General features: G+C 39.7%; 1 protein-coding gene across 1 annotated transcript in view; it reads left to right on the top strand.

The window, feature by feature from the left end:
• LOC127578456 (ADP-ribosylation factor-like protein 8B-A) overlaps nt 1-13,069 on the top strand; it is a 77,369-nt gene that overhangs the window by 5,902 nt on the left and 58,398 nt on the right. Inside the window, exon 2 of the mRNA XM_052030493.1 lies at nt 12,040-12,120. Within this exon, the coding sequence (XP_051886453.1) occupies nt 12,040-12,120 (81 nt within the window). The remainder of the gene's footprint in view (nt 1-12,039; nt 12,121-13,069) is intronic.

Below are 13,069 nucleotides of genomic sequence, written 5' to 3'. Positions count from 1 at the left end.
CTCTCTCTGGATTACAAATGGCATCATGTAAAAGATCCCATGAAGTGGATAACTCCTAGTTTTTGGTCAACATTTTATAGCCAGTCGATCAGTAAGATCTGCATTGTCAATGGCCACAGAGTATTGGCAGTAGAGTTGCATTCTATTCAGTGTGCCCAGATGGTTAGAGAAAAGTGGGAAATTGAAGCTTTCCTTTTATTAATGTTGTCAAGGAAAAACGTATCTTGTATGTTTTCGGTAAGAGCTCGAATTATCAACCTGTTCTCTTTAATTGTGCTTTTCTATCAATGGCTTTCCTTTTATGTCCCTTGATATCTCGTAATCAACTCTGAAATCCTGAATTCTTGAAATATACTTGAAATCACAGATTTTGACAGCCTATTTATTTTCTTTACATTATCAAAACCTAACCTTGAGGACTATTAATGTGAATCCCTCAAATGCCTATCAAGTATCAAACAAAATTTACTTCACTTTTGTAGTTTTTTTTCTGGTTAGTTATTGCTTGTCATTTCAGTCCATTTTTTTATACCCACATTTCCTACTGAACTTTGCAGCATTATTTCAAATATGGTTTTCTTCTACCATATGATATAAATAAACTTGGGCACAATTTTAATTTGGCTTGTTTCAGTTACCCGAGACTGAAACGATTTTAGCTTGATCCATATTTAATTAATGAGATTACAATTGTGTAAATAACATGGTATAAATTACTTAGTGTTATACTAGTTGTTGAAAGTCTGGGAATGAGGCAGTATATCCAAGAGAACCAAGATAATCTCTTACCAGACCCCTTTACTAAAGCTAATTTGGCAGGCTTTCTTCTTCTACAATACTAGGTTGCTTTCTCCTGGACTCTTGTCCTGCTCACTATTGAAGTAAGGTGGAGACTCAATTCAAAACCTTTCTCCCCCAGCTGTGGGAATCCAGCTGTGGGAATTGCCTTGCTGTATAAATGCGCCCTTGGCTTCTGATGGGATAGGGAATAACACCTCGACAGATTTTTGAAAAGGAATTAGCACAAGCCATGCAGAAGCATTGGATATATAGTGGATGGATCATGTTGATCACATTCTATCCATCAAGGATGTTTTGTGAATGGCTTCTAGAATTTCAGTTATTGATAGAATTGGAAGGGAATGGGCAAATTAAAATTTTAATTGAAAAATGTTACATTACAAGCTTTCAGAACATGTTTATGTGGATAATGAGATAAAGAGTTTCTTATAATAAATAAAATTAATTTTATATGCGAAAGCAGAATCCAAGACCACTGCTCACGAATACCAATTAATTTGAGATAACACCTTCTCTGTTGATTTTGTTTTGGAATCGCATTGAACTGTTATAATTGTATTGAAAGCAAAAAGCTGTCACTGATTGCCAGAATAGAAAGGGGATTATTTATTTGAGAAATTCAGCCCTGGTGAATTTTTAGCTTGGGTGGTGATGGAGGAAAAGAGTTTTTTTAATTGGTGAAATTGATTGTAGTATTTAAGTTTTGAGATGGTAGCACATCGAGGATCTGGAACATTGTCTTTGCCTGAAATTGCAGGTTTCAGTCTTTTGTGAATTAAAGCATCAAGTTGGCACCATGTGTATGTGTAAATGTTGCTCAACCATTCTGGATGCTATTGACTACAGGCAGTATGTAAATGAAGGATAAGGCCGGGGTTAAACTGTAAATGACTGTCTAGGTAAATATTTAGCTGCCAACCTTGATTCACAAGTAATACTCTTGTCTGAGTTAAAAACAAACTGCTGGAGGAATTCAGTGAGTCAGGTAACATTCACGGAGGCAGAGAAATGGTTGATGTTTTGGGTACTGTTTCTTGGGCTTCAATGGAATAGTGCAGGAGTTGAGAGTGGGATGGAGAATTGAAATAACAGGCGACTGGAAGCTCAAGGTCACCCTTGCAGATTGAATGGAGGTGCTTTGCAAAGTGTTCACCCAATCTGTTTGGTTTTCACACTGTAAGGGAGACCACATCATGAGCATTGAATGTAAGACACTAAATCAGAGGATGTGCAAGTGAAGTGTTGGCTCCCTGGATGGTGGGAGGGGAAGAACAAAAAAAGGGAAGGAGTTGAATTTCTCATGACACTTTCTGTTTTGTTTGGGACATGATTGAACATTGCGGATCTGTTTCTATCCTTGAAACATGAAAAGAATGTTGCTGTTATAATTATCAATGAAGGTGAAAGACGACGAACAAATGAAATACCTGAGACTTGCCTTCTGTGAGATTTTGGAGTTCATTCTCTGAAGCTTTGGAGAAGCATGGATTGCTGAGAACCAGTTGGATTTCACTGATTGAGCCTTTTTGTGCTTGCATCAGTTGATGAGGCTTAGTACAACTCAAGATGAACAATTAGACTCTTCTAGATTCTTTCAATAGTTCAATTAATGATGTGGAAAAAATAGAAAACTTTGTTTTACTGCAAGTGATGTTCCAGAATGGCAGAAGTCATCCATTTTGCTGCAGATACCAAGATATAGTTGACTAAAAACCTTGTTGATGCAGCCAAATTAGATAATGAGATATTTGAAGAGTTGGTAAAACTAGATGAACAGTGAAACTAGATTAAGAGCCAGAATCGACATCCTGCTGAAAGTAAAACAGCTTTTGCAGCTGACTTGATAAAATTGTTATAACGCTACAACAGTTCTGAGGAGTTCTTGGTGATAAATATTTACATTGGACTCTTGCAAAGCAGACATTTGGGATATTGGAGTAAGTATAACATCTGGGATAGAAACATGAGAGACTGCAGATGGTGCAAACGACAAGCTGAGTCCAGATGAAGAGTTACGACCTGAAATGTCGACTGTCCATTTCCCTCTGCAGATGTTGTCTGACCCGCTGAGTTCCTCAAGAAGCTCTTTATTTTTGTTTCACTTGGGATAGGATCAACTTGGAACATTTTTCAGAAGATGTGGACAGTTTGATTCAAGGACTGCCAGGTATTGTAGTCCGCCTTGATGAAGTGTTGGTGTCTGGAAAGACAGCAGGAACACGGAGAATCTAGAGGGAGTACTTTGATACTAAGGGACAAGAATATCTCGGAGGAAAGACCAAGCATGTCTTTGCTGTCACACGGGTAGTCTCGCTTGGTTATAAGATAGATTTTGAAGACTTGTCCATCTGAGGACCAGATTATTACAGTTTTGGATGCACCCTATCCAGCAAACTTTGTCAAAGACTAATTAGGACTTCTGAACTACTAAGAATGTTTCTTGCCACCATTTAAGTACTTTATTATGACCTCTGCACAAGTTACAGAATAAGAAATCAATGTGAAAGTGGACAAAGAGAGACAAAGCTCCATTATGAGAATCAAAGCAGTTGCTGCTGAACTGAAATGTTCTTCTTCATTGGATCCAGCAAAGCAATGTTCCTGTGATTCATTACCTTATGGCTTTGGTTAGGTTCTACCATGCTATATGGAGAGTGCGCGTGAGTGATTACGTGCTTACTTTTGAAAGGGACTTTAATGCAAAACCAAAGAAATGTTATTCACAACTATCATCAATGGAGTGATGAAGTTTCATAAATTTAAGGTTGTTATGGACCACAGTCCTCTAAGTATTTTTAATGTAAGGGGAGAGCTACTAAGGCCTCAGTTATTGTGCAGAGATGGCCATTAACGTTGTTTGCATGCGATTCCATTCTGCAGTACAAGAGCAAATAGTACAGTCAAAATGCAGATGTGCACTGCCATGTGAGACAAAAATAGTTGATAAGATTGCATCATTGGTTGAGTACATTAATAGTACTCCGGTCGCAACCCAACATCTTGCGTTTGTGATAAGATGTGACATCAGCCTCTCCTGAGAACACATGGAATGGAAGGAGAATGTGAAAATAATACCTTATTACCATTTTACAGTTTAAAAAAAAATCAAGCACCCAGAATGGTGTGATTTTTACAGAGGATCCAGAGTTGTTTCACCAGTTATTCTGAAGTAGTTGCCATGGATACCCAGGAATATCTTGTTGCTAGAGGTTTTGGTTGGAATACATAAACATTTGGAGGATGCTGTGGAGGAATGTAAAAATGTAAGCAATGTCAGGAATGTTGCAAGAGTTCTCTGGTAGCTCCTTCTCAAATCCTAGTCCTGGCCAAACAAACCTTGGTTAAGGATACATGTGGATATTGCAGGATAGTGTATAGAAGTAAGATCAGTCGTTGTAGCTACTCATCTAAGTGGATAGAGGTTACCATAGGTACTTCTATTGCTTAAGCAACTCTTACAAGGTTGCAAGACTACGTATAGCAGAGATCTTTCTCAGAGTTGCTTGTGATGGATCTACTTCACTGGTTTTGAATTTGCAAAATCAGGCATGTGTGCAGCTGCAAACCATCCAGCCTCAGCTGGTAGGAAGGACAACTTGGTCAGTGAAAGATGGGCTGAAAAAGATGAGAGGTGAAATCAAGACCAAAGGTGTATGTACTTCTGTTGCTTTTGGAATGCACCAGGTAGACCTGCAGTACAAACATTTGCAGAGCTCCTGATGGGCAGACCTGTCAGAACACACTTGAATTTGGTGAAACCAGACCTTAGCACTGTGTTCCAAACAAGTGAAGTAGAAGGAACAGCGTGATGCCAAAGCTTGTGATCAACTTTTTACAGGATAGATAACTCTTGATTATCTAAGGATGCTGAAGGGAGTCCCTCCAAGGAAAATGTAAGAACATAGATAAAGCAATAAATGATAATTTATATTTTATTAAATTCAAGTTTCTTTCATTTGATTGTTGATTCATTTGCAGAAAGATTTTCTTAAGGTATGCAGCACCTTGCTGCTCTGTGTAATTGAGCATCATCTCAACACGCAAAGCCTACACTCTGAGAAATCCATTGCTGGGAAATTGGATCCTCCTTCCCTCCATGCTGTTATGTTCAGATCCATGTGGTACAAATGTTATTGTCAAAAACAACAACTATCCTGATTCATAATAATCAATGTCTAATTCTTTTGTGTCAACATTTTCACCTCTATCCATTTGCTGCACAATCCTGCTGGCCCCAAGTTGTTGTTATTTCAAGCCTCTTGAAAGATTTTGCCCCATGGTCTGATCTACGTGATTGGATTTACTACATTCCATTTCCTGGGCCTTCATAAATTGCACCAAGAATGTTAAAATTCTTCCAAAAGGAGTTTTAATTGTTTCCCTTGCTCACAGTCCCGATCAGTAATTCCTTTTAATGCATGCAATCAATTCCTGATTCTTGAGTTGGATTACACAAACACATCTGATGGTAAAATGTTGACAATATTGAGGCTTTCATGAGGCTGAGAAGGGGCATTATCAACCAATAGGGCATCCTTTTTTGTTAAGCCCTTTGTTCCTTGTATCCAAGCATGCCTGTGAACAAATATCTTGTTTAACCAGTCCTCAGAAATGCCCACCCTTGCTGATTTCTGGCAGAAGCAATCTATTGACATACTAATAATTTCAATTCCTTTAAGTGAGTGTGTATTTTTTCACTTTGCCAATTGCATACAGAGTGAGCTAATGTGAGCCAGTTGCATTTACACAGCACTTGGGTAATTGCCTCTCTTTACTACTCTTAAGACACATTGTCCTCTTGAATTGTAAGCTTTTTTGTCAGTAAACATTTTCAATTTTATTTGCATTATAAATTTGCTCTGGTTGCCACCCTTGTTTTTCAATGAGTACTTTGCGTTCTTCTCAGAAGTTTTCAGTAGCCGACCTGTCTGCAACTAACTTCTCCACCTGAATGCTGATCTCATGGATGTTAGGTCATTTTTTTTACATTGAGACAAAGTACTAATATTTCCCTCTATTCCCAGAGCATGTTATAAGAAACCATTGCCAGTTTAGCACAAATAAGTAGATGCTGGTGTACCTTCACCTTTTTCGTTGATTGAACCATTCCAGTATTGCTTTTCCTAAATCCTCAAATTACCTCCTTGATTTTTTTTATATATATTTGACACATCACCTCAAAGAAGGGCTAATTGAGTAAGAAATTGGTATGGTCTGTTTTTTTAAAATCCTGAGCCATCTGTTCACTGATTCCATATTCTGCTGAGAGTTGTTTACAGTAGTTTTGAACTTCTCAAGCTTTCAGAATTTTACTTCAGTGGTGAAAACTACACTTCTGCTTACAGACACATTTGCACTAAAGTTCAACTCTTGGCTGCCTTGTTTGTGCAAATACCTTGGGCTTCAAAAGTTTAATAACAACTGTACTCTAATACACTACTGTATGCTAATTGTACTTGCTTTACTCTAAATATAATTGTCATGTTCTTTTTTTTATTCTCTGGGGGGTATTAAACTTTGGAAGTGTGGACTTTTTACCGAAACAATGCAGATTCTCTTTCAAAGCATAACTTTTCCAACAGACTTACTGAACGAGAGTGCACAGTGCTGGGGTTTAATGTATTGGAATGGAAGGTGGTTCCTAACACAAAACAGTCAGCATAAATGGGTCATTTTCAGATTGGCAGTCAATAATTAGTGGGCTGCCACAGGGATCTGTGTTGGGACCTAAAGCACTTATAATTGAATGTTATGATTAAGATGAAGGGACCCAGTGTACTGCAGCCAGACTTGCTGAAGATATAAAGATAGATGGATTAGCCAGTAGTGAAGAAGAAGCAAAGAGCCTGAAAAGAGATAATAGGCTGAGTGAATAGGCAAAAAGTTGGCAGATGGAGTATAATTTGGGAAAATGTGAGTTTTTCCTCTTTTGGAAAAAGAATGAAAAAGCAAATAATTATTTAAAGAGTGAGACTACAAAATGTTGTGGTACAATGAAATGTGCCAGTTATTGTACATGAAACACAAAGTTGGCAAGCAGGTATGGCAAATAATTGGGAAGAATTACTTCATAAAGTATTGGCCTTTATGAAAAGGGGTATGGAGTATAAAAGTAAGAAAGTTTTGATGCACTTTACAGGACACCAGTGAGGCAGCACCTAGAGTACTGAGTACAGTTCTGGTCTCCACTTAAGATATACTTGCAGTGGAGGCAGTGCAGAGAAGGTTCATTGCTACGATGAGAAGTTGACACAGAGGTTGAGCAGATTTGGCCTATATTCATGGGGGGGATAGAAGAATGAGAGGGATCTTATTGAAGCATACAAGGTTCTGAGGGGGATTATCAAGGCAGATAAGATATCTTTATTAGTCACATATACACTTCACTGTGTGTTTCAGTGTACCTTTTACGTAGTGTTCTGGGGGCAGTCTGCAAGTGTCGCCATGCTTCTGGCGCCAACAGGGTGTGCCCACAACTTCCTAACCCGTACGTCTTTTGGAATGTGGGAGGAAACCGCAGCACCCAGAGGAAACCCACACAGACACGGGGAGAATGTTTGCCCCATTGGGGATATTTAGAACTGGGGACATAGTTTCTGGAACATTTAAGTTGGAGATGAGGAGGAATTTCTTCTCTCGGGTCCTGAAAGTTTGGAATGCTCTACCCCAGAGAAAAGCAGAAGTATTTGAGGTCTTTGATCTACAAGGGAGTTGAGGGGTGAGAAGAGAATGAGGAGGAAATAGAATTGCCAAGGTTGGATCCACCATGATCTGTTGAATGGTGGAGCAGACTCAAAGGGTCTACTCATGCTCCTGTTTTTTATATTCTAACACAGGTTTTTCCAATGAGTCTTTGAAATCTCCCACAGTTAACCCGCTAGCTGGTGAACTAGCCACTGGTAGCTGAGTGTAGACTATAGTGTATTTGTATGAGATGTCACATGAGGGACCCGGTTATTGGACCCGTCATTGATTGCACTGGACTAGTTACATTTGTGGTTTGATGAAAGTGTTACTAGTACTACCTAAAATGAGATGCATTGCAATTTTCAAACAAATCTGATGAGGATTTGCCAGAATCCAAATCTTCTTCAACTGCTGTGGGGAAGGAAGATGCATCTTGAAAAATGTTACCACCTATTGTTGAGGTCAGAGAGCAAATTGAGTTGTATCATTTGGCAAACTGTAAGGACACCATCAGATAGATTGAACTTGTGTAAATGGGAATATTAATTTATATACTTTTGTTAGGGCTTTGTATTTTCTGATGGGATATGTATGTTTTCATCCACGTTAAGGGGGAAGAGGTGTTTTCCTTTAGGAGATGATATTCCTTTAAAAGATCTTGTGATTACTATCAATTCCCTTGAGTGGATGGATGACAAATTGCAAATAAATTAGTTTTGCACACAGAAGCACATGTTAAAGCTGCTGAACTTTGAGTCTTGATATAACCAGAGTGGTGCTATCATGGTAGCTACAGTATCAGATGAGGAGAAAGCTGAGGCTCCGTCTACTGATCAGATAACAGAAGATCACTTCAGCATGATGGGGGGGGGGGGGGGGTGTGGGCTCTGGGGAAGATCCAGGGCAATTTGCTCTAGTGTGCTGGGTAGATTGACTATGTAACAGATCATCTGTACGTACATTTGTGGAGAATGCAGGCGGTGGATGGAAGGAAAGGAGTTTGAAAGTAAGTCCAGAGATTTTCTCCTGAGAGTGAGACCTGTCATTGCTGAGGATGGGGCAAAAGAAAGCTATTAGCCTTCCCAGGACTGGTGGCAGAAGGAAAGAAATTCTCTGGGAGAGTCGTGGAACTGAGAAATATGGACAGGGCATTTAAGGGTAAAGGATTTTGAATGGCTGAGGCAATTGGTTTGGAATGGAATACAAGCTTGAACAGTAGAGAAACAGAACATGTGTCCAGAACTTCTTGAGAGAAGATGATTAGTATGTTGATCCAATTTTAAAATATCCTTATTTCATTAAATTCTGTATTCGTGATTTTCAAATCCCCGTGACACAGACTACTGCCCATGCCATATTAACCTCTTACATTTTTAGGTTGAAATTCAAAAAGGTGTGTAAACATGGAGAGCATTAATCTTTCCGACCTACCCAATCACGAACAGCTTGTGTAATCTGCCAAGCTTAAAGAACTAACTTTTGAAGTTATTTAAAAAATATTGCAGCTGATTCCACACGGTAGTTTGTATTTTGTAAATCCAACTGCTCTTAACCGTCACAGCTCATTTGTTCACGTTCATAGCTTACTTTAATGCTTCAGTGTTATCCTCTTCTCCCTGAGGATAGTTTGAGGTCATTATTCTACCTGTGGGCTGAGTGTAGCAAAGCTTTTGTTTACTGTACTGGAGTGAACTCATTGATTTTGTTTTACTTTACAATATTAAGTTTCGTTAGAGTTCTGGAAGCCCCCTTCTGCTGTTTGTCTCTCTAACCAAGTACCACTGCCTCCTTGCAACAACAGGTTTGGCTTCAGAAGGGTCATCTGACTAAATTTTATGATATGGTTCCTATAATTGATTTTTGTATCTACTGTTGCCATATCTCGTGACTGTGGAGATTAATAGCTATGGTGCAGCAGTTGTCAGTGAGTGTACAGCACTTGGTACAATATACTTGCAGGATATAGTGAACTGCTCATGTATGCAGTGGGCTAGAACAGACAAAGCTGCTTCAAAACTATAGCTGGCTGTGCTTCACGTAGTTTATACCCTGATCATGTTCCCCTGTTCATGCAGTGTAATGGCTCTTGGACTGGATTCCATGTTTTTACATGCAAGTGAAGACTGTGACACAGAATCTTGTTCATCAGCACATTCATGGCTCAAAGATATTGTGATCCTAACTTTTGCTTAATTTCCCTTGGGGTATCTGTTTCATCATGACAAAAGGAAATCAAAAAGCATCAAGGATTGCTGACTACATCCACAAGGTGAATTTGCAAGACACACTTGACATTACTCTCCCTCACCCAACACCAAACACGATGCTTGCCACCAAGAAGAACAAACGAACATGGATATCACAAGCTTCTTCATCTTTGCTGAGTCGTTAGCTTGTCTAGATTGGGGGTCACAATGAGGTGGGGTTCTTGAGGGTGAAAGAGAACTTTGTAATTTGAAGATCATCTACCTGGAGTGCCATGCCTAGCACGTATTTGGGAGCAACTTCAGCACATAGACTGCTGCAGTTCAGGAGTATGGTTGCCCACCATTTTTAAGGGCATTCAACAATGGGCAATAAATATGGGTCTTCCTTGCCATGCCACAACCTGTGAATGAATAAAGAAACTTCAAATAGTGCAGGTCTTCGGCTAAAAATTTTCCAGGGTGTAGGATAACATGATGAATGTGCCATGAGCGGTGAGCTAGTACCTGTATTTTGTGAGGGCACACTACTCCTCATGAGGCTGAGGGGTGTGTGCAGTAGTTACAGGTCTTTTATGTTTAACACCCTCATAAGCCTTTTTTTCTGCTTGCTCTGTGGAGGTAAGAGAGAGTTTGATGGGGTGGGGGGGGGCGGTTGGTGGGGGAGGGGCTAGGACAGGGCATCATTGATGGGCAGAATCAGAATACTTGAGAGATGGGCTCAGTCACTGAGGGGAGCTTACAGTTGGCTGCTGAAGTGAGATTGTCATGGCCACGATCAGACGGGTGATTTGGGAAGTGTCAAGATGTGACTGGGGCTGATCTCAGTTTGCTCTTCTTGAGCACCTATGAGTTCTCAGAACTGGGGTGGAAGCATGCCATCCTTCATTCTGAAGGACTGCTTAAGAGAAGAATTATTGTCAGACTCTTTAATTGTGGAAGGATCAAAACTCTGAGATTTCTTGCCTCATCCCATATAAGGATGCATGCTTTCCAGTGGAGGGAGGGAGAGGGATTGAGAGGTGATGTTGGATACAAAACAATGAACTGCCTCTGTGTTAGACTGGTATCCTTCAGCAATGCACTTTTCAAGTGTGTACAGTTGACTCTGGAGTAGACCACAGAAAGTTGTCTGGCTTTTGGGTTACATTTCTTTGATATCAACTCTTGTTTATACAACACCTCAATTTTAGCATTTTGAGGAACTTCACAGGAATGTTATCAAACAAATAATGCTGAGTCACAAAAGGAGATGGTGGGGAGGAAACCTACGGTTTTAAGGTAATCTCCCCAATAAATGTTTTAAAACTGAAGCAGGTTAGTTTGGGAATGATCAAGAGTGTAGTTATTTCGGAGTGATCTTTTTTTTAAACCCACCCATCATGTTCAAGACACCAACCAATTACTTGGTACAATCTCACTAAGGTTAACTAAATTAAAGTAGCTTTTAAATTCAGACACCTTGGCTCTATTATAGGAAAGCCAAGTATTTGTTGTACTCTTGTTCATTTATGGCAAGGTCTTTATTGGATCTTAAGACTCCATTAACATGAACATCATGACCCATTTCCCTAGAATCTTTGAAATTTCAGCATAGGAAGAGGCAACTGGGCGTGTGCTATTTGTGTTGTAGTGGATTTATTTATTTGTATCTATTTTCCCTGCCCTCCCCTCATATTCTGTGATCCCTTTTCTCTTTCCACTGTTTTGATTTATTCTGAAACTCCAAAAGTCAGCTGAACTGCATTCTATATTGTAGTAATCCTTCTTGTGAAAGAAATTCTGCAAGACTTGTGCGTTGTGCTGACTTTAATTTGTGTGTCTGCATTTATTTCACTTTGTGCCTACCTGCAAGTAGTTTTATTTAGTGATCAGTGAAACAGCACTTCACACTTGCCTGTACTCAGCTAATCTAGTTGCACATGAAGCTGGCATTAGATGCCTGAAATGTGAGATCTTTTATTTTACATCACTGAGATAAGAATGTAAGAACACTAGAAATAGGAACAGAATTGGGCATTAGGCCCACCAGACTGCGATACCATTCAGTCAGGTCATGGCTAATTTGATCTTTGGGTTCAGCTCCATTTTTCCTGCCTGATTTTGTCCAATAACCCTGATTTCTCTGTGGTTCAAGAATACTTAATGACTCAGCATCCACAACTCTCTGGGGTAGACCATTCCTCTAAGATGAAAGATATCGATAAACACAAAAATGCATAATTTTCTTTAAAGAAAACTAAATTCAGCAAGATTGTGTAAAAATGTACATTTTTATTTCAAGAGTTTGAACGTTGTTGATAGTTTTCCTTGTTTCACATATGAATTCTTTTCTTTTTCTGAACAGTCTGGGCAGTTCACTGAAGATATGATTCCAACAGTGGGTTTCAACATGAGGAAATTAACTAAAGGGAATGTCACCATAAAGGTAGGTTGATGGGGTACTTTCCTAAATCCTCTATACTTAGCAAAACAACATTTTAGTAACGTCTCTGGTATATGCCGTCCTGTGTCGTTGAACAATGTGCCTTTTCAGATCTTGGTTCAGTAACAAACCCTCTGTTCTGTGTAATATACTTGCTTTTGTCAGGCAAAAAAACTTGGGCTAGAATATTTTATGCTACTTATTTGTCCAAAATGTGATTGGATCTTAACAAAAATTTGAATAGAACATAGAACAGTACAGCACAAGGGCAGGCTCTCTGGCCCATAATGTCTGGGCCAAACGCTATGCCAAATTAAACAAAATCTCTTCTGCCTGCACATGATACACATACCTCCATTCCCTGAATATTCATGTCTGCCTAAAAGCCTCTTGTGGTGAGGTTTTGGTGTTAAAGGGGTCTGTAGCCGAGGAGATCCAAGATGCCCCACTTCTTGCAAGTAGGTATGCCTTTTACGTATTTTACTTGGTGTCGACTGCTACCCATCCCTCTTTCTTGTGACAATATCTCGGACCCCATCTGTGTATCTGAACACCAATTGCTTCTCTTCCAAACCATCACTCCAGCTTGATCCCATCAGCACCCAGTCATGCATCTAGCACCCTGATGCCTCTCTAGCTGTCACTTCTCTTTTCCCTCTGGCCCTCTGTGCTTGCCTCTGAATCCTGCCTAACTTCCTCCAGTAGTTGTGCAGAGGCAGGGCCTTGTGTGCATTTGAGTCCAAGGACAATTCTATTGCAAACAACGGCTTGAGTCTTAAGCTTGACAGACTTCGGCTGTTGGGTTTGCCTGTGCAAAACTGTAACATGTCCACCAGGTGTACCCTCCACTCTGCACTCAGTGTGGTGCTGGTTTTGTGTGTCGTTTCAGGAAGAACTTTATAACTGTCATGTGCATGCAGTTCGAGAACCATGAATGCAGAGAGATGTGGTG

Source organism: Pristis pectinata, chromosome 15, assembly GCF_009764475.1.
Source record: "Pristis pectinata isolate sPriPec2 chromosome 15, sPriPec2.1.pri, whole genome shotgun sequence".
In the NCBI taxonomy this organism is placed as follows: domain Eukaryota; kingdom Metazoa; phylum Chordata; class Chondrichthyes; order Rhinopristiformes; family Pristidae; genus Pristis; species Pristis pectinata.
The sequence above is the reverse complement of the archived record's forward strand: the minus strand, read 5'-3'. Positions and strand labels throughout refer to the sequence as shown.